The sequence below is a fragment of the Rhineura floridana genome, chromosome 11 (genome assembly GCF_030035675.1).
Source record: "Rhineura floridana isolate rRhiFlo1 chromosome 11, rRhiFlo1.hap2, whole genome shotgun sequence".
In the NCBI taxonomy this organism is placed as follows: Eukaryota; Metazoa; Chordata; class Lepidosauria; order Squamata; family Rhineuridae; genus Rhineura; species Rhineura floridana.
This window is the reverse complement of record NC_084490.1, coordinates 32946388-32968810: the sequence shown is the minus strand read 5'-3', so window position 1 is coordinate 32968810 and position 22423 is coordinate 32946388. Positions and strand designations below refer to the sequence as shown.

The 22423-nt window shown below is 40.1% G+C and overlaps 2 protein-coding genes across 2 annotated transcripts; both read left to right on the top strand.

The window, feature by feature from the left end:
• Positions 1 to 13493: 13493 nt before the first annotated feature.
• LOC133367826 (olfactory receptor 4D1-like) lies at positions 13494 to 14438 on the top strand. Its single transcript, XM_061591929.1, has one exon. The coding sequence runs from the start codon at positions 13494 to 13496 to the stop codon at positions 14436 to 14438; it is 945 nt and encodes a 314-aa protein (XP_061447913.1).
• Positions 14439 to 20747: 6309 nt separating this feature from the next.
• LOC133367825 (olfactory receptor 4D1-like) lies at positions 20748 to 21701 on the top strand. The gene has a single exon (XM_061591928.1). It carries the CDS (start codon positions 20748 to 20750, stop codon positions 21699 to 21701), a length of 954 nt encoding a protein of 317 aa, XP_061447912.1.
• Positions 21702 to 22423: the final 722 nt, after the last annotated feature.

The window sequence follows — 22423 nt, the reverse complement described above, 5'->3', positions numbered from 1 at the left end:
CTTCTGTGAGAAGCTTCTAGCAGACAAGCCCAACTCAAGATGAGGAAGCTGCTCCAGAGGGGAGGGGTGTCATGGCCCCGTCAGAGGACTCCTCTGATGAGGATGACTCAGGAATAACAGCAGCAGACCCAGGAGCAGCAGACCCAGAAGGAGACACGGAGGAGACTCCTGAGAATCCAGCTCCTTCTCCCCCTCAGCTGCAGAGCACCCCAGATACAGCGGAGGCCCTGCAGCCAGACGCAGCCAGTGAACAGGATACTCCCCCCTCACCTGCAGAATGTAGACAGCAGAAGGTCAGGCAGAAGAGAGGCAGGCGTGTTCCTTTAAGGCCCAAATGCTGAGGGCTCACACCTGCTGTTCAACCTGCTCCTTATAAGGCACACCTTGGCTTCAGCTTGCTGCTGACTGCAATGTCAGGCGTGGCTTTGTGTATACCTAGTTTCCCTGCAACCTCTCTTGGACTGACCCCTTGGCACTTGATCATGGACCTCTACTGACCTCACTTCTGGACTTCTGACTCAGCAAGTATGCTCCGGACAGGCCTGGCCCTTATCAGGTTCCCTTCTCCTAGACCTGGCAGATTTACGGCCAGACTGCCGGCTAAGGACTTTCCTTCCCTGCCAACAACCCAGGAATTTCCAGCCCCCACCGGCACTGCTGACTCAGTGTAGAGCTGACAAGGGGATGGCTATCAATTCTGTGTTATTCACACACCTGCTTTAATTGTTTTTAGGTATGTGTTGGGATCAAATTATTAATTAGGGGTAAAAGATTATTTGTGGAAATGGGTAGATATTGTTTTAGTGAGATTAATATAAAAGTGGGATTTACTATTAAAGTCATAATTTTATGATATTGTAAAATATGTATTTCCCCATATTTAAAGATAGAGTTAAATATTGTTAAGTATATACTTTAATTATGTATGGAAGGAGAAGCTTCTAGCAGACCAGCCCAACTCAAGAAGAGGAAGCTGCTCCGGAGGGGAGGGGAAGGCCAGCAATTTCTGTGCTATTCACAGGCCTGCTTTGATTGTTCTTAGGAGCCAAGCAGCAAGGAAAGAAGATGCTTGTTCCTGCAAAAGAAAATAGGAGCAAATCTAAAGGACTGTGAACTCATTGTTTTGTTTAGGGGTTTTTTCTTTGTATCCTGTTAATTTTTGAAAAAAAGAGAGAAATTGTAATTTTTTTACTCCTATGAAGCAATAGCAGCCAGATTGTTAATAGCATTATTATTATTTATCTGATCTGATAATATATCAGAACTATTTTTCTTCAATACATATTTAAGTTTGCTTCTTGGTATTTTTACTGCAACTATGGATGGGTATCACACTGTCAGAAAAGACAGAACCTGCCCACATCTCCTAGTTAATGTAGGGATATTTGTGGGTTATATATGCCTAAAATTATGTTGCCTCAGTTTGGCTAAGTTATATCATTCTGACAACTGTATTGATTATTATTATTATTTTAAAAAACACATATCACATAAAATATTAAATGTATTTATGAATCACTTTTCTGTCTGTAAAAGCAGATTAAACACTGCAGACAGCAAACAGCAATTAAAGCAGAAAAAATAATTTTAAATTAAGTTGTAGATACATGAAATGTTTGATTTTATTTTAATATTCCTTATTTTGGGATTGTTTGAACAATGAAGGGCAGAATGAAAATAATTCAAATAAATATTTAAGTGAAAAGAGTGGAATTTAAGTATTTTAAAAGATAGAAAGATAGCTCAGTTGCTATGTGGACAGACTGGTAGAAGATTAATCAGCTACATTAAATGGCCACAATGAAGTGATTTTCGATAACCACAAAGGAATATAACTAATGTTTCATGTGTCTGTTGAATGCCAAAACTATAGACAGGCTTTTAGTATTGGGATGAGGAGATATTTCTGTTCCCCACTTAATATCTAAGAGGCTTTTCCCCATACAAGTTGGGTGGGACCGATGTAGCGAGCTGTACTAGATTCTGCGTCATATTATGAAGGCCTCAAATCCAGTTGTTGTAAAAACTTAGGGGTTCTCTCGGGTAGAGAAAGAAGGCCACCAAGCAGCAGCGAGTTCAAAGCATTTATTCAAAACTACTGCAGTAGGGCTAAACAACATACACTTCACAGCAATGGGTGAAGCATGGGTTGTGCCGCCTGTGGGGTGGACTGAATGAACAGCATACGTTGGCAAACCACGCTGCTGTTCTCAGTACACTATCTCTCAAGACATTGCGATCTGACCAGTGGAAAAACAGGATGTGGTTAACTTTATGGCTGTAAACGATACTGACATCTGTAGTGGTTAAATAACTGCCTGCATATTGCCACGTAGATAATGCTGTTGTACTATGTATGTACGTGATGTTATACAATAGTTAAAGGTCATAGGCTGTTTATGGAGAAAAAATAATCCACGCCTCCAGGCGGAGGTAAAATAAAAGCGGAGACCAGAATTACGAGGGGGGCTCCGAAATTGAACTCTGGTCTCACCGTGTCTCACTGTGTCGTGATATCTACATCTGGTGACCTCGACGTGATTCAGAACAAACACCCTCGTACCCACTGGCAGGATCAGCCAACGGTGCACCTCAGCGTACAGCTCCCATTCGTGAGTATGGGGGGGGAATTGTCAGCTCAGCAGAAGGTTCATGCACAAGAGCTACAAAAAATTTTAAAACAGGATACCTCAGCTTTTATAAGTCGTTCTCACATTGAATCATTGTTAAAAACAATTCAATGTCAATGTCCATGGTATCCAGAGCAAGGATCACTACGTCAGTCAGATTGGATAAAGATAGGGAGAAAATTACATGAAGAACCAAGAGCACCTATTCACCATCTCTTATTATGGCAAAAGTGTGCTGAGGCCATTAGTCATTTAGGGATAAAAGAGACATCGCTGTTTGCCAATTCTGACCAGAAAACTCCTCTTTATCCCCAACTTTCTTTACCTACACCTGAAAAGGATATTGAGAAATTTGTAAATGCTCCTCCATATAGCCCTCCAGTCCAACAAGAACAGGTTACTGGGAAGGTTAAAGCAGCCATAGCTCAGGCTGCAGCCTCAGGATTATTATCTATGGAAGAAATGGGAGACTGGGAGGGTACAATTTCAGCTTTTCCCGTTACATATCAGCCAGATCCTAATAATGCTAATAATCGCATAGCAACTTGGACAGCTCTTCCGTTTTCTGTTATTAGAGAAATAAATAAGGCAGTAAGAGAATATGGGATTACGGCTAATTATGTACAAGGGATGTTGGAAGGAGTAGCTACTGGATATAACATGATCCCTCAAGATTGGAAGGATCTCTTTAGGATGATTTTGACTCCTTCGCAATATGTAGTTTGGGACCAAGAATTTAGACATGCTGCTATAGCAGCTGGGGATGCTAATATCATTCCCGAGCAAATTTATGGGTCAGGTAATTTTGCTACCATAGCACAACAAGGGGTATTGCCTGAAGCCGCATTTCATCGAACTGCTGAGTGTATACAGAAAGCATTTAAAAAGGTGCCTGCTGGGAAAGAACCCTTACGTTCTTTTACGAATGTACGGCAGCAAGCAACAGAGCCCTATTTTCAGTTTGTTGACCGTTTGAAAGAGGCTCTGACACGGCAGGTTGATAACCCTCAGGCACAAGGGGAATTATTGTTAAAATTAGCTTACGAGAATTCTAACACAGACTGTAAAAAGATTTTGAAAAACATTATTCATAGACCGCAATATGAATTGGGAGACATGATTCAAGCTTGTGCAGAGGTAGGTACACATGTTCATGCCATGACATTGTTAGCTGGGGCATTAAGACAGGGTAACAAACCTACAGGCAATTGTTTTAATTGTCAAAAGCCTGGTCATTTCAGAAGGGAATGTCGGGCTCCTGGCGGAGGAGCATTTAAAGGTGGGGGCACTGTTACAAACCGGCCAAAGAAGATCTGTCCGAAATGTAAAAAGGGTTATCATTGGGCTAATCAGTGTCGTTCAGCTCCCATTACCAATACCAATGTGTCTTCCCGTCCTATTGAGGGAAACTGAACTTGGGGCAGGCTTCCAGCCCCGAATCTCAAGGAAGTGTACCCACCCCTGCTACTCAAGGAAGCGCTGGAATTGATTTAATACATGCAGAGTCAAAAGATGTTCCTTTGCCTGGAGCAGTTCTTTTAATGCCTACCACACTCACTGGCCCTTTACCAGAAGGCACCGTAGGCCTTGTACTACCGCGATCCTCTGCTTCCAAGAATAATATAATGGTGGTACCTGGTGTTATTGATTCTGATTATCAGGGAATTATTTATATTCAGTATTGGAGTCACCTTCCCCTTCAGTTGAAGAAGGGAGATTCTTTTGCGCAACTATTGTTATTGCCATATCGTCTTTTCACATCGAACACTTCCTCCCAAAAACGTACTGGTGGATTCGGATCTACAAGGACGAAATCGCCGAGTGTGAGTATTTCAGGTAATCCTTTCCATCCACAGGTAGCTGCAGTACTGGCGGAAGTGACCAGGGAGAAACCGGTTCGTAAGTATTGTTTAAACAATGTTCTTTTTGAAGGTATTATAGATTCTGGGGCAGATGTTACAGTAATTGCTGAACATAACTGGCCATCCTCTTGGCCAGTAGAAGTGGCCCCTTCTGTGTGGGGAGTGGGCGGAGCTCAGGATTCAAAACGGAGTAAGGATTGGATACAAGTTGTTGCTCTTGATGGTGATCGTATAGCCCACATTCGCCCTTGTATTTTGGACATTTCAGTAAATCTGTGGGGAAGGGATTTACTGGAGCAATTCCAGACCACCATTGTTATTAATGATTAGCCAACAAAAGGCAGCTCTTCCTTTACAATGGAAGACAGACATACCCATTTGGGTAGAACAATGGCCCTTACCCAAAGAAAAATTAGAAGCTCTGCACCAACTGGTAAAGGAGCAACTGGAAGCTGATCATATAGCAGAAAGTAATAGCCCTTATAACACCCCAGTGTTTGTGATTAAAAGGAAATCTGGAAAGTGGAGGCTCTTACATGATTTACGAGAAATAAATAAATTAATTGTGCCCATGGGTCCGCTACAATGTGGGACGCCTAATCCAAATTTAATTCCATATGACTATTCCTTAGCTATTATAGACCTGAAAGATTGCTTTTTCACAATACCGTTACAAGCGCAAGACGCACCGAAATTTGCGTTTACTGTTCCCGTATATAATAACTCTGGCCCTGCGCAACGATATCAATGGAAAGTGCTACCTCAGGGCATGTTAAATAGTCCAACCCTATGTCAACAGTTTGTAGACATGGCCCTGCGACCCTTTCGGGCTCAATACCCTACATTATTGGTCTACCATTATATGGATGACATCTTGGTGGCTGGGAGAACCCTCCCATCTATGTGGCAACAACACCTTACTGATCATTTGTCACAGTCAGGGTTGCAGATTGCCCCTGAAAAGGTACAACTCAAAGAACCATTTCTGTATTTAGGACATAAATTAATGCAATCCTACTCCACTCCTGTATTGCCCTGTCTTACTTTGTCAATGAAGCCAACTTATGTAGAACTACAACAATTCTTGGGTTCTATTAATTGGATTCGACCATATTGTAAACTTACCACTCAAGACATGGGGCCTTTATTTGAATGTTTAAAACAAGGACGTCAACCTGCAGATATTATTACTTTAACGGAACAGGCAAGGCAATCCCTAGAATTAGTTTCTACAACGTTAAAAGCTATTTGGGTGGATCGACAAATATTGAATAAACCACTGATTTTATTTGTTTTATTTGATGGAAGCCAACTTTTTGCTGCACTCACTCAGGAGTCAGGCTCCAATGCTACACATATAATAGAGTGGCTTTACTTAGCCCATACACCAAAGTCATCTATCACAACTTTGCCAATGCAAGCAGCAGAAATAATCCAAAAAGCACGATTACGATCAAGGCAATTATTAGGTATCGATCCGGTTGAAATTTCGTTGCCTCTTAAACTTTACACATGGGAAAATGCTGTTGCGCTTTCTGATGACCTTCAATGGGCTTTAGTCTCTTATTTGGGCACAATTTCATGTCGTTCCTCATCAGATCCACGGCTTCAAATTACACAAAAAATTCCTATCCAGTTTCAATCTGTAATCAGTTTACAACCCTTACCTGCGGTCACGGTCTACACTGATGGCAGTCCAACTAGAGGGGTTGTTGCATGGCACGAGCAGGGGGTTTGGAAGACAATTTTCACCTTACCCCAAACTTCCGCTCAGAGATCTGAGTTGGCCGCTGTTAGTATGGCGCTGTTGACTTTTGCAGATCAGGAGGTTAACATTATTACCGATAGTCTTTATGTTAAGAATGTTGTACTTGCATTACCCGGTAGTTATGTCTCTCCCATGCTGGACACTAATCTACTTGCTCTTATGCTTACACTTCAAAAACTCATACATACTCGGTCTTGTCGATTTGCTATATTTCATATTCGCAGTCATCAACCTTTCCCAGGATTGTTAACAGAAGGTAATCAATATGCTGATCAGGCTCTTCGTGCCCTCCTTTGCACACCCATAGAAAGTCATGCCCTTCATCATCAAAATGCTAAAGCACTCCAGAAGCAATTCCATCTTACTGCCCAGGAAGCCTCTGCCATTATTCAACAATGTCCCCAATGCACACAGTTAACTCTATCCCCAGAACCAGGAGTGAACCCACGAGGTCTCATAGTTAACCAGTTGTGGCAAATGGATGTTACACATTTTCCTACTTTCTCCCCATGGAAGTATTTGCATGTTACAGTAGATACATATTCCGGATACATATGGGTAACTCCTCAGAAAGGGGAAAAAACTAAGAATGTTATTAATCATGTCATTCGTTCTATTGCCATCATGGGCCAACCTCAGACGATAAAAACTGATAATGGCCCTGCATATGTTTCACAGCAATTTGCACAGTTTTGCACTAAGTGGTCCATTACACATTTGTTTGGTATTCCTTATAATTCTACAGGTCAAGCTGTCGTCGAACGTACCAATCGTACCCTTAAAGAGCATTTGCTTAAACAAAAACAAAAAGGAGGAGTACCACTGGGATTGGCCACCAAAGAGGAGTGGCTGGCACAAGTGTTGTTTACCATTAATCATTTAAATTTGTCTCAATCTCCCAATACTCATTTTTCCTTTTCTACTCGAGCGCAGCGGCATTTTCAGCAGTCGGAGTCTCTACCTGCCCCGCGGGTGCAGTTTCGGCAACTACCAAATCCAGAGTGGAAAGGCCCAGTTCCGCTTATAACGTGGGGTCGAGGTTACGCGGCTGTGTCTACGCCTGACGGTCCTGTGTGGGTACCTGCTAGGTGTATCCGGCCCTGGAAAGACGATGTCCTGGCACGATAATCTTAAGAATCCCATCCCTAATTTTTCTCTGCAACTTCAGGATACTGGGATGTCTTCCAGGAAGCGTGGTCGGAATGTTCCGCAACCTCCCGTGACTTGGGGCCAAATAAAGAACTTAGCAACACAAGCAGAAAAAGCAATGGAACAAGCCGGGGTGGACAAGACAACTGAGAATACCATTCTTGCTTTAATTGCGTCTTTAAATACAAATTCTATTTTTGTACTTTGCATTTGTTGGATTTTAGGAAGCGCCGGGGCTGACAGGTTGGGGCAGGAGTTGGGGATGCGGTTTCAACACAATATCTGGGTTCAGTTAGCAAGAATGACAAATGTGAGTGACTTTTGCATGACTGAACATGTACAGGAAATGGGTATGTTGGGAACATGTTTAATACCCGTATGCAAAGCACCTGGGGATATTGGGAACATTACAGGACTTGGGCGGTTCATGAATACTTCAGAGATTAAATATCATACTGTTTCGAATTGGGGAACTCCAACCTTCCAGCTGCCTGTTAATGCTTTTCAATTATTTACATCACATGTTGCAAATTCCATTAATAATACGTGTGCTCGGATGGTTAATTGTAGTCGACATAAGGTGCAGAAGGGATGTCTAAAGGTTGGGAGACCCACATGGAATTGTACACAGCACATTAACATATCCAGTATGTACGGACACATTCCTTTACCAGGTGGATGGTTTTGGACATGTGGAGAAACCACTTTTAATTATGTTCCCGCTAATATTTCTGATACCATCTGTTGCCTGAGTCGACTGGTTCCCATTTTCCTTCATAAAAGGGAGTTGCTAGCCCAACGTAGGAAAAGAGAAGCTGTTGCCATGCCGGCTGATTGTAATGACAAGGTGGAATTGCTTAATAAAGCAGAAAGTGTATCACTAGCCATCTCCCTTGTTGGACTTCCTGCATTGGCAGTAAGTAACAGCAATCAATTACATAAATTAGCCTGTAATTATGTTAAGATGATAAATGCCACCTCTCGAGCCATTGCTTTGTTAAATGAAGAGCAGGGTATATTAAGACAAGCTATCTTGGATAATCGTGCAGCTATAGATTACCTGCTATTACAACATCAGTTGGGGTGCGAAACTATAAAGAATATGTGCTGTTTTAATTTAACTGACAACAGTTTTGAAATCAGAACACAGGTAAAAAACTTGAAGGATCTAGCTAATAACATTTTGCAGGACGCCCCTACAACTTGGTGGCAGTGGCTTTGGAGTTGGCTGCCCACTGGATGGCTAAGTCAGATTCTTAGATATGCTATTCTTTTACTCATTTTAAGTATAGGCTTATGCTGTTTTTTACAATACCTTTTCCAGACGTGTACACCTGTTGCTCCGCGACCATTACGTAGTAATTACTTTTTGCTAAAAAATAAAAAAGGGGGAGATGTGGGGTGGACTGAATGAACAGCATACGTTGGCAAACCACGCTGCTGTTCTCAGTACACTATCTCTCAAGACATTGCGATCTGACCAGTGGAAAAACAGGATGTGGTTAACTTTATGGCTGTAAACGATACTGACATCTGTAGTGGTTAAATAACTGCCTGCATATTGCCACGTAGATAATGCTGTTGTACTATGTATGTACGTGATGTTATACAATAGTTAAAGGTCATAGGCTGTTTATGGAGAAAAAATAATCCACGCCTCCAGGCGGAGGTAAAATAAAAGCGGAGACCAGAATTACGAGGGGGGCTCCGAAATTGAACTCTGGTCTCACCGTGTCTCACTGTGTCGTGATATCTACAGCCGCCCCCCTTTCTGCTTCGACCTTTTATATGTTCTTGCAGGTCACAAAGAGAGGCACACACAAAGGCTTATCTCACCAGACAGGAAGGAATGTGCAGAACAAGACACAAAACATACACAGTTGTGTTTGTGAATGTAACGTGTAAGTCTCATGTTGTCCTGGGAAAAGGCCTTGACTTTATCTATTTTACTTTTACTACACAGTGATGGAGAGGTTTGTAGGATTTTTATATATATGTTCCTTGCTGGAATGTAAACAGTCCCTTGTGGTATACAGAATTTTCCACATGAGTTTTAACTTTATATACATTTATCTGATAATAAGTCCCATTGAACTCAATAGGCCTGACTTCCAAGTAAACATAAACAGGGTTGCTTGGTAAGCTTCTAACCTACACTGTCCCCTAATGGTGGATCAAATTGGGGAAGCAATTCTAGCTTTCTCAATCCATTCCTGAGTTTTGGGTAGGGGTGGACAGATTTCTGGCCCATGTTGCTTCCACAGGTATTCATTCAGAAGTTCCATTCCATGCCCATATTAATCTCCGACTGTTTTTTAAACAATAAAGTGGATGAATATCTGTACTTCAGTAAGTATATAAATGGATATTTTGCATTGTTATAAAATACACATTTCAAAATGCATCTTCCCTCAAAATATGCATATCTAAAAAAACAAATGTGTATGTCAAAGCACACTTGTACACCCTTTTGAGCCCAGGGTTGTATTGCAGATTTCAGAAAACTGAAATCCAAATGATAATACATTCTGATCTGCACATTAGCTTGGGAAGTGAGGATCAGATCTGTTTGATTCAAAATTCACAAATACCAAATTCTTCAAATATTCTCAATTTTGGAAAAGAAGAATGGTTTCATTCTTTGCCAGTACTCCTTAAAATACTCCTTAAAGTAGAATTGGATGGTTCTGCCCATTCTTACAGTCAGCTCTAATCTTCAGATCTGCGCATCAGAGGATCCTCGTACAATATAATACAAATGAAAAAAAGAGAGACTTCAGAAATATATGCAATTGTTAATGGAGTCCCTTGAGATCTAAGGCCAAAATCCTCAAAACAATAACTTGAGTTACCTGGGAATGCTCTATAGTGCTCTTTTTTTAAATGACAAAAGCATAAATGGATAGGGACAACAGAGTCTGGCCATGAAGCGTTATTTTTCATACTGTCAGTTGAAAATATATGTTACTTATATCTCTGTACACTGAAGACTATTTCTGTTAAATCCATTGTTTGAGGAAACATTGTGGATCACTTCATATAACTGCAATAATTGAACACTGGAATAACTGAAGTTTCGGGAATGAGCACATCATTCAGTTAGGAAATGGGGACCTAGTTAGGGTTTAGGATATGGTCAGTTATCTGCCTGTTTCACTTTCAAAACATTTGAGAAATATATATCAGACTTCTACATCTCTGAAAATGGACAAATATCAGTGCATCTTTCTTCTTCTGTACTGAAATTCTGGAGCACTTTCAACTTGCTCTGTTTAAGAAATTATGTTTTACTTTACAGTTGGATGAAAATAACACTTCAAAATGCTACACTCATCAGATTATTTCCATCCATAAGAAGATTTGTGTTTTCACAACTAAAAAAATGTATTTCGCTTGCCTGTTGGGGATTCTCACTAAATGACAAAAACAGGCACAGTCTAGCTTGTCTCATAGTAAGGTTTCACCTCCTGCATCTTTATGTTAGTTGAGAGAACACACATTGCAATAAAGGTTGAAGTAAAAAGCTTTGACATTTTTATGGTCTCTAAAGGAATATATTACTTTGAAGAAGACAATCTGAAGTCATAACAAGCAAAAGAATTGGCTGGAACAACAGCTGTGACGAATTTTAAACTTAGCTGCTGTAAGGTGTGGAATTATCTTAAAGCCTCTGTGAAGTGACTGCAGTATGTAAGACAATATCAATCCATGGAATATCTTTTTCTTAATTAGGCATTAAGCAGCTGAACCTCACTTTGTTGATTGGAAATTAAAATCTATGGCAAGGATGGAGAACCTGTACCCTAGACTACAGCTTCTATCATCCCTGACTGATTGCAAGACCAGCCAGGGCTGATGGGAACTGGCATCCAATGACATCTGGAGGGCCACAGGTTCCCTAGCCCTGAGATTTTGGAGTTGTGGGATACAACTTAGGGATGATTCTGTATTTCCCATGTTTTGAATCCTGAAGCAAGCCTGTCTCAGAGTTTACATTCATATAAATAAAACATTTCCCCAACCTGGTGCCCTCCAGATGTTAATAGACTCCAATTCCCTGACCTGCTGGCTGAGACTGATGGGAATGGGAATCTGACAATGTCAGACAGGCAGCTAGTTGGGAAAGGCTGGTATAAGGAATTGTGGACTAGGCCAATAAGTTAAATGTTGGCACAAGAAGAGAGCTAGTATCAGGTTTCCCAGGGTCCCTCCAAAGATACCTCTCTGTAACTTCCATAATTAGCATAGCTGTTTTCTGATGCAGAATCTTTTCTCTCCCTCAAACTTCATATTGCTCTTCTAGATGCCCCCAGGACAGCCTAACCTATAGTTTGAGAGCAACTTGCCCAATGCATTCTATCAATAGCGAGGAGCTACTTACACACACTAAAGTGGATTCTGGGCAGTGCCTAAGCTACCATTAGGCAGAGTGAGAGACATGGGTGGTGGTCAGATGTTGGTGTAAAGAGTTCTGTGTGGCCTGTCTTGTGCCTTCTAAACTAGTATGCTGTACTTAGGTGTGATGGTGGATGCTCTTCCATAGCCAGCAATGACGTAAGATTCAATGGCAGTCTGGCTAGCTTATGGAAATGGGTTGTGTATCATCTTGTCCTTTACCTCGGGGAAAAATGGGCTGGCCTAGATTCTGGACAATCACTGGTGCCCTTTAGATCAGTATTCTTCAAGTTCTCTCCACCCTCCCCTCTTTTTTAGGTCGACAGTCCACCTATAGCACACACATGCATTTGGGGATCTACATCTTTTTTATTATTATTAATACAGATCAGTTTGATGGTGATGTTGCTGTTGTGGCTCACCTTAGGTCAGACGGTGTACGGGGAGCCACTTTTATTTCACCTCATCATATACTGTAGTACTGCTGCAACTTTTTAAAGGCTAAAAAATACTGTGTGGATTTTTACCACACTTGTTATCTAACTAGGATCAGGGTCAACAATTGGGAGGTAAGAACACATACAACTGGCCTTGTCCATATGGCACCAGACCTTTAAACCTTATAGCAACACTGTGGAATGCAGCCACTGAAAAGCAGCTTTCATGCCATGGCTGTAGTGTCCAAAAGACACCTGAACACCAGTGGAATTAGTTAAACTGATAAATATAGCGTTGATTTATGAAGCTAGCAAAAAAATGTATAAAGTAGCTCAGATGAGGGCTCCTGGAATGCATGATGGGGATGGAATGGTATTATCATGCTTAGGCTCCCCAAGTCACAAAAGATCTATGAGTTAGTTACGAAATTTTGTTTCTTTAACTAGAGATTATGATTCTAATCTAACCGTTTAGGTGCTTTAAATCCTAAAACTGAGGTCAATATGATAATACACTTATGAGGAGCAACCAAAATGTCTCAAAGTTATGAGCAAGTTTTTGAGTTCTCCAGAATTTTTCATCAAGCTGAATAAACCTGTCATCAGGTGTGAAAGTTTGCTCACAACTTTCTGACATTTTGGTGGAGTGCCAACATGCCTACATGACTTTTTGTATTGAAATCAGTGGGTTATATCCAATGGTGGGCTTGCACTAATGAAAAACAATTCTCATATGAGATTGGGCACTTAGTTTTCTCTAATCCCACCCTCTATCCAGTGCAGTTCTACTCACACCTCAAACTGTTTCTGAGATTTGAGGGATCTTCCAGAACAGTGTGAATGGTTGAAGTAGGTTGGGGAGATTAGTAAAAACAGGATGCTCCACTTTGGAAAAGTGAAAGCACTTTCCATTAGTGCACATCCACCACTGGATTCAAACCAACAGGATTTAGATAGCCTAACTATTTAGCATGGTAGCTTGAATCATTACTTTCTTGAATAATATGGTTTTACTTTATTAATGAATTTCTTTCAACATACTTACAGGTGGCCTTGCCTCTGAAGAATTAGTTTTTTTGTGTGTGCCTCCATATGATTAAAGATGCTTGATGAATTTGATGACTATGAATTCCAAAGCATATTCACCTGATCTACACCTTCTGGGCAAATGAGCAGGTTGGGCATGAAGGGGGGGGAAGTAAATGCTCTCACTATTATTATTTTCTTTGCAGCTATATTGTAAGGAGACCAAATGGCCCTGAAGAAGTATAATACAACAGTGACAGAGTTCGTTCTCTTGGGCTTCTCTCAGAGTGCAAAAATCCAGTCCATCCTCTTCTTTATCTTTCTCACCATGTACATCATAACCTGGCTTGGGAACCTTGCCATTATCATTACTGTGATTTACTCACCCCACCTCCACACCCCCATGTACTTTCTGGCAAACCTGGCTGTAATAGACATCAGTGATTGCACAGTTACTGCACTCAAAATGATGTGGGACCTCATGTCTCATACAAATTCCATCTCCTACAACTGGTGTATCACCCAAATGTTCTTCTTCCATTGCACTGGAGGTGCTGTGGTCTTCTTCCTAGTTGTAATGGACATTGACAGGTACATAGCTATCTATAAACCACTGCAATATTTGCTTATTATGAACCAAGAAGTGTGCATAGGCTTGGTTGTAGGAGCTTGGTTGGGTGGCTTTGCTCATTCTATTGTCCAGATAGCACTGCTAATTCAGTTAGCATTCTGTGGGCCCAATATGTTGGATAATTTTTACTGTGATGTTCCACAGGTAATCAAACTGGCTTGCACAGATACATACATTACAGAGCTCCTGATGGTTTGTAACAGTGGGCTGCTCCTCACACTAATCTTCTTTATCTTACTTATATCATATACTGTGATTCTGGTGAAGATTAGGAGGCATGTCACGGAAGGGAAGCACAAAGCTCTGTCTACATGTTCTGCACAGATCATGGTCATGAGCTTACATTTTGTTCCAGCAATGTTCATTTATGATCGACCTTTCCAGGTATCTCCAGTGGACAAAATGACTTCAATCTTGTACACAGCAATCACTCCAGTGCTAAATCCAATCATCTTCACTTTGAGAAACACAGAAATGAAAATCAGTATTAGAAAACTGATTGGAAAAATTATGTCATCCAAAATAACTGAAACAAAATAGCATATTTCTTATAGACATTGCTATTCACTATACTCTGCTGAAACCAAGAACCAAGGTTATGCATCTATATGGAGTTACTCATAACAATCCATTCTATGCATCACCCACATTTGGGTGCTCACAGCAAACAATTTTCATTAGATCTTTCAAATGTAGCGCTGGTTACATGAGGGTGGAGCCTTGGCTTAATGGGCTAGATATTAAATTCTCTTCGCCTTAGACTCGCAGCAACTCTCCAGAAAAGGTATATACAACTTCTTGGTCTTTCTTTCCTTTTCTCTCTCTATGGGTGAGCTTAACATGAGAGTGCTTGTAGGGTTTAGTCTCTTGGCTTTAGTCTACCTAGCACTACAAAATGCATGAATGAGTAATAGGTACAAGCTGTTCAAATATTAACTGTAATTGTATGTTGCAATATTTTTCCTTGTTTCTTCTCTTAATAAAACCACCCTTTATTTTACTTTATCTGTGTGTCATTGGGTTAGCAGTAGATTCATACACACTTTAGGGGTGATGTGAATAACTCCAGCAAAAAGTCTTGCTACCCTCACAATAGGGGAACTTATATTTCTAGTGGGCTATGCTCATGAGGAAGTCCAAGGTCCATTCACAACACATTTTTGTATGTTATTTTCAGTAATATATTCATTTTTATGCACATTTCCCTCTAATATATGCAGTTTAAAACATTGGTTGGTGAACTGCATTGCAAAATCCAACTAAGTGCAAATTTCAATGGATATTTGCATTTCAGTTCTCATATTTATTCTGAAAGTTCAATTTTGATAGAGTTTGCTTTAAATGTGAACTGAATCGAATTTGGCTACAAACGTGAACTGAATTGTCCAGATGTTGTTGGACTCCATCTCCCATCATCTCTGATCTTTGGCTAACTTGGATGGTGTAGATGAGAATTAGAATTGAGCAACATCTGAAGGATACCACGTTGGCTGCACCTTACTTACATGATGGGAAAATCCACTTTACTGGATATCTGGCTGAGAGTATATGTGTGCAATACATTTTACATGGGTGAACATCTCCCAGCTTTCCTCAGACTGATCCAGAAATGAACTGATTCATTTCTCACCAGACTGGAAACAAATGAGTTCATTTTCCAGTCCAAGAGAATCCTCACCCTTGCAGCCCCCAGCCTCAAAGCACTCTCCATACCCTTGCCCATTTCCCCCTGATTTTTAAAGTATTTTTTTTCAAGTGACAGATGGGAAGAATTTGGGGAGTTGGAATGATTGTACTGTGGAACATAATGACTAAAGAGTGGTAGGCATTGCTGGTCTCCCAAAGAGCTACCAGAATGGCATGACCCATATGACTTGAAAAGAAGCCACAGTGACATGAATTTTCCCAGAATTAATTTCCCAGAAAACCAGAAAAAAATTAACCAGAAAAAGGAGCCTTCCTGACTGAAGGGATAATGCAGTATTGTCTAACCCAGGGGTTGCCAACATGTCACCCACAGGCACCATGGTGCTGGTGAAGACCTTCAGTGGTGCCCCCAGCTGGTAGTCCAGAATCAGAGCTTTCTTCTAATGTTTTAAAGCAAGTCACTAGCCCTCATAAAAAGAAAGCTATGGAGCAAAATGTCCAGGCACCTTCTAAGCAATTTCTGTGAATGTGTCAGCCTGGGTGCTTCTGCCTGTCAGTGTTATTAGCCAATGAGTGAAGTCAGAGCTGTGGGTGAATGTTAAAGAATCCCCCTCCCTCCAAAAGGCAAATGTGAAAACTTTGAAAAGAGGCTTAGGAATGCCTTCTTCTTTGCAGGACCTAAAGACCAGGGACTCACTAAGCATTCACTGTATAATTAACTATTAACTTACAGTATAGTCTATATGTTTACTCAGAAGTAAGTTTCTTTAATGGGGCTTACAGTACTTCTAGGTAAGTGGGTACAGGATGATCACCTAGGCTTTGATTTAGGGCTGGCATTGGGGGAAACAAAGTTACTGTGCCTGTAACGGGTATGTCAAGCAGAAATTCAACAAGAGAAGCCTGTTCTAGTACGAAAATCACATTTATGGGAAAAGCTTTACCATGATTACTCTCTCTACCATGACCATTTTTTGACTGGTGTGCCCAGTACTCTCTCAAAATTTGAAATGTGCCCTCTGGTCCAAAAAGGTTGGCTACCTCTGGTCTAACTTATAGTTTTCCAGATGTTGCTATACTTTGATGCCCATAAGTCCTAGCTGGGGTGCCCAATGGCCATGGATGACAGTGGTGGTACTCCACCTGTGATTAGGGATGATGAGAGTGGTAGTCCAATGACTTCTGGAGGACTGCAGGTTAGTCACCCTTAGCATAAAGCCCCTGGCTGTATAGAAACAGTTTATTTTCAGGAGTTGCAAAAAACAAACTATATCAGTAAAATGTATCAATATGGGGGCTTTCCAATAGTAATTTTATTATGTTTAACATATATATGCCAATTGCATAATCAGTTCTGGGGAGATTGGTCTCAGGACACAGATTGATCCTGTGCAAATGTACTGTCAAGAAAGTTCCATTTACTTCAACAGAAGTTACTCTGGAGCAAAAGTGCATTGGATAATTCACCTAAAACTGAAATCCTAAATACATTTCCAAGGATATAACCCCCCTGGACACATCATGACTTACTTTAATCATGTTCTTACTGAGTAACAAATGGGCAGCAAAACACTGAGGCACTGCATACAATGCAATTGGTGACTTATTTGCCCTTTTGTGTTTTTTTGTTAACATGAGTTGAGGGGTCTACTTCTGTGACTACATAAAGTTACATCTCTGATCCAGTTTGGAGTTGGGCTACTCCCTACCACCCCAACAACTCTCCTTGGGTCCCCAGCTTGTGGGCGGTATGTGTGACAGATATTGGCCAGCAGTTGGGCTGACAATATCAAAGTTTTGCCCCTATGCCATGCAACCCCCCATTATGATTGTATCCAATGAAGTTGTGGCTATGTATTACTCCAGCCTTGGTCTCTGTGTGTGGTCTTTGCTCCCGTATGCTTGCACCTGTGGCATAATGTGTATGAAATATCCAGATGCTATGAGTCCATACACTCATACGTTGTACTGAGTTCTGCCTAAAGCAAATTTTGTGAAGCAAATGGAGTTCCTCTTTTCATGGAACATCTGAAGAACTTTTAGGGAAGACCAAAGGAATTTCAGACTATGGAGTTTCTAGGGCTGATTCCACATAGCCATGGTGCTCTCTAACACAAACACACACACACATCACACACACACATGGAGCTCATGTGATGTACATGGTTCTCCTATCTAGTCTCACAACCATCTGTGAGGTAAGTTAGGCAGATACTGATTGATCCAAGGTCATCAAGTGAACCTCATAGCTAAGTGGGGAGTCTTCCTGGTCCTAGTCCACACACTCTTAGCTAGTACACTAACCATTATGCTACTTTACCACATTGGCTTTGCTGTGTTTTTTTTTTATTTAGGTAATTCATATGTCATTTCATATTTCAAGAAAGTATCTAATCAGTTTACAACATCCTAAACATATCACAAATTAAAGTCAAATGCAAAAAAGTAATTTTTTTCACATTTTAGAGTTGCAATTAGAAAAAAAACCCTCTTGATTATCAATATACACTGAATCAACTAACTACTAACAGATCTAGTATATAGAAATATAGCAGTTATTTGTTAATCATAAGTTACATTTTATGAATGAATCCTGGTCAAAAAAGAAAAGAAAAATAAGCAACATCTGCTGTAACATCTGTGCCAATCTTTAGCCAATTTTAACTTTTAAAAGCAAAGGCAAAACTTTAATGGTCTCCTTTGTGATTGTATTCCCTACTCACAATGGAGACACAGTTATTCTACACAGTCTGATAAAGCTTGAGTGCAGTAGTTGGGAACAAAGTTCTGATACAACACCTAGAATATTTCTCTAGGAGTGTTCCATTGCATATTTGATTAATAAGAATCCAGCTAGCAGTAAAGCATACTGCACTTTCAATCATCCCAAAGTGCAGGACATGGAATAATGGGCTCAAGTTACAGGAAGCCAGATTTTGGCTGAACATCAGGAAAAACGTCTTAACTGTTGGAGCAGTACAACAATGAAATGAATTACCTAGGGAGGTGATGAGCTCTCCAGTACTGGAGGCATTCAAGAAGTAGCTGGATAGCTATTTGTTGGGTATGCTTTAACTTGGATTCCTGAATTGAGCAGGGGATTGGATTCAATGGCCATATAGGCCCCTCCCAACTCTACTATTCTATGATTCTAAGTTCACAGGCAACACTTTATAGGCATTATTTGTTATATTATTTCTTTGGCTGTAATAAGTCACTCTAGGCTCATTGGTCACTCTACAGTTTGTTTGTTTTTGTTTAATCCTGTTTAGGTGCCACCTAACATCTGGGGTAGTTATTTTTGTATAGGGAGTAACCAGCTCAATATCACTCTCTCTGATATACTGAAAGTTACATGTGGGATGATGAAACAGTAGAGAATCAAGATCAGGACTTTAAAATAAAATAAAAAAAACCCTTATGATCCTAATCCAATTCTGGAAGAAAGGTGAGTTGCTTGACTGAAAATTAAGAATGGATATCAATATTCTGGGTGTTCTCAGTGCCAAAGAGTAGTCAATACTTCCTGGCATTTACTACAGTACTTGATATATTGTCTGATGCCATTCAAATTATATTGAACATAATGATGACTTGCAGGACACACATTCAGGATGAAGTCAACTTGCATTGAATTACATTCTCTATTTGTACCAATCATTCTTTCCAAGAAGGGAGGGGTAGAACACTTTAATTATCTCTCTTGTGTTTTGATTCCCCAGTTTCTCCATCAGCCTTCTTCAAGTTATGGCAAAGCTCAAAGGTAAATTTGTAACATCCTTGCTATTTTCTGAAATGAAATTTGGGGTTACTTTGGGTACAACACTACTTCTCCCTTTGGAAACAAGTCGTCCATCATCTCTTTTATTATTCAAAGACAATGAGCTCTGATTCTCCTTTCAGGAGACTTTAGCGTTATTCTCCACCAATGCTTTCACCAAAGACAATAGTTTTAAAGATCTCAGAGTAATACATCATGCACTCAAGCAACTGGAACACATCTGCTTCTGGAAATGAGAACTCAATATGTAGGACTTGATTCTTTTTCAGTCTCCTGATATCAAGATTTCTAATGTTCATCTTCTCTGCCTGATCCTGATGATGTTAAACGGTGAATGGTCTTTCTGGAATTCTGTTTGCACTGCTTGACATTCTTTGAACAGATGTTCACCAAGTACAAATCTGTGCTTCTTTTGGGTAAAAGAAATTCTGCCTACATCAGCTTGGACATTCCGAATTAAAACCAGGAGTTATTCAGCTAAGGTGAATGCTATGGTATTCATAGCATATTGAGATTGTGGCTGGTTCAATTTTTTCCCATGTTGCTAATTACTCCAGTAGTATATTAATTCTTGTCTATTTTTTTCCCTTGAGCAGAAATTATTTTATGATTTTTCTTCATTCCTCTTATAAACTCAATATTAAACTTACTATATAGAATAATAGTGATATAAATTAACTTATGACCATCAATACATTTTTTAAATTACAGGTAGTATATTCACAATATTTGACATTTAGGAGACCAATAAACGGAATGCAGTTGATACTTCTCCGGTATCCTTTATCTTCACAGTCTCTGAAAATTACAGAATCCATTTGAGTTTCAGCACTTTACATCCAAATCCATTGTCAGTGAATAATATTGGGGAAAAAAACACAAGAATGTAGAGAATCATGTTTATATGGGTGGTCAAAAGTAATAAATAATAGTAGAGAAATAGTAGGTACCAAGAGTTGTCATTCGGTTAGTAGCAGCAGCTATATTAATTGGTGATTTAACAACATATTCATCCATAGAAATAATTTTAAATCATTAAAGTTAGGGCACTGTTTTTCAGAAACGAACAATTTACTCTATGGAAGTAGCTCCTTCAAGCCACAAAATAAGTCAAGAAACTACTAAATAGAAGTCTCATTTGGAAACATTTTGGTGATAGTTAATGTTATCCAAGTAAAGTGATACTAGATGAAGTCCAATTGAGTTCATTTGGACTTAAAATCTCCTAATGGTGCCCAGTATATTATATGATGTATATTACAATTGGGTTCTGGAAGAGCTTTTAATAAGTAATATTTTCTGGCGATGAGTTGCTTTGGACACAGTTTGGTGGCATGCCTTCTAATGTTTCTTAATAATTCCTGCAAAATAAAACAAAACAAAACAATGCCTTATTGTTAATCCTTCCATAGGCTGCTCACATGGAAAATAACAGCATGGCAGTGACAGAATTTATCCTCCTGGGCCTTTCTCAGAATCCCAGAGTACAGACCCTTCTCTTCTTCCTTTTCCTCACTGTCTACAGCACAACCTGGCTTGGAAACCTCATCATTATATTCACCGTGGTCATCACACCCAACCTCCATATGCCGATGTACTTTCTACTAGCCAACTTGGCTGTCATAGACATCAGTGAATCAACAGTCACATCACTTAAAATGTTGTGGGATCTATTTTCCCATACTCATACCATATCCTACAATTGGTGCATTGCACAGATCTTCTTCATTCATTTAACTGGGGGTGCAGTGGTCTTCTTACTTGTGGTGATGGCAGTGGACAGGTACATAGCAATTTACAAGCCATTGCAATATTTAATTATCATGAACCAAGGAGTTTGTATAGGTTTGGTAACAGGGGCATGGTTGAGTGGCTTTGCTCACTCCATTGTCCAGATCGGAATTCTCATTCAGCTACCCTTCTGTGAATCCAATATCCTGGACAATTTCTTCTGTGACACCCCTCAACTCATCAGACTAGCATGTACCGACACATATATCCCAGAGCTGCTGATGGTTTGTAACAGTGGACTACTCCTCACATTGATCTTCTTCATCTTACTTGTGTCATACACTGTCATCTTGGTGAAGATTAGACCACATGTCACAGAAGGGAGACACAAAGCCCTTTCTACCTGTACTGCACATATCATGGTAATGAGCTTAAATTTTGTTCCAGGAATGTTCATTTATGACCGGCCTTTCAAGATATTTCCAGGAGACAAGATTGCCTCAGTCCTCTACAGCCTTTTAACACCAATGCTGAACTCAATGATCTTCACTTTGCGCAACACAGAGATAAAGAACACAATTAGAAAACTCATTAGAAAAATTCTGCTTTCCAAAAGGACAGAATCATCACTGTGTGTTTGCTAGAGAGAACAATAGAGAACCCTGCGAGCTCCAGACCATTTTTACTGACATGCATTTAAATCACTATTTTATTTTATTTTTTTCAGATTCCAAGCCCTGTACATACTGTATGAGTTAAGAGCATTTCTGTGAGTTATTTTAGACAGGTCCCTACTGTGATTTCATTCATTCTGCTTGCATAATACAGTATGTATTGGGATTTTTTTCTTGTGTTATGTCTTATTGTGTTTCTTACATACTTCCATAATTATTAGGCAAAGACAAAATATATTATTAAATTTTGACAGAAAACTCTTTTAATCCATGAACATGTTATTTCTTTATACTTCAGAGTACCCAGTACGCCATTGTCAGGTAGTTGTCCAAGGCTCCCTGAAGGGAAGAAAAAAAAATCCTCTGAACGGAAAGTGGGATCAGGCCAACCCACCCTAGGTTGACCCAAGGACCACCCATCCCACCTTGGAGCCAGTCACAGATACATTTTTGGGGCAGGACTAAAGTTTAATTTGGGTTTAAAAATACCATAAGTAAACATACAGCTGGGATGTTGCATCTCCTCCCCCCGACGAAGAGTAGGGGTCAATTCTGTGGGGTATTGCTTTGCAAACAGCTTTTCTGCAAAACATCATCCACACCCAGGGGGACAGTGCTCAAATAGGAAGGAGAGCTGCAGACTTTTTGCAGTATTCCTGCTTTTAATTCTCCTTCCTGCATGATTCCCCATC

Bases quoted from the DNA above. Each gene is read 5' to 3' on its own strand.
- LOC133367826 (XM_061591929.1), top strand. From the start codon at position 13,494: ATGGCCCTGAAGAAGTATAATACAACAGTGACAGAGTTCGTTCTCTTG.
- LOC133367825 (XM_061591928.1), top strand. From the start codon at position 20,748: ATGGAAAATAACAGCATGGCAGTGACAGAATTTATCCTCCTGGGCCTT.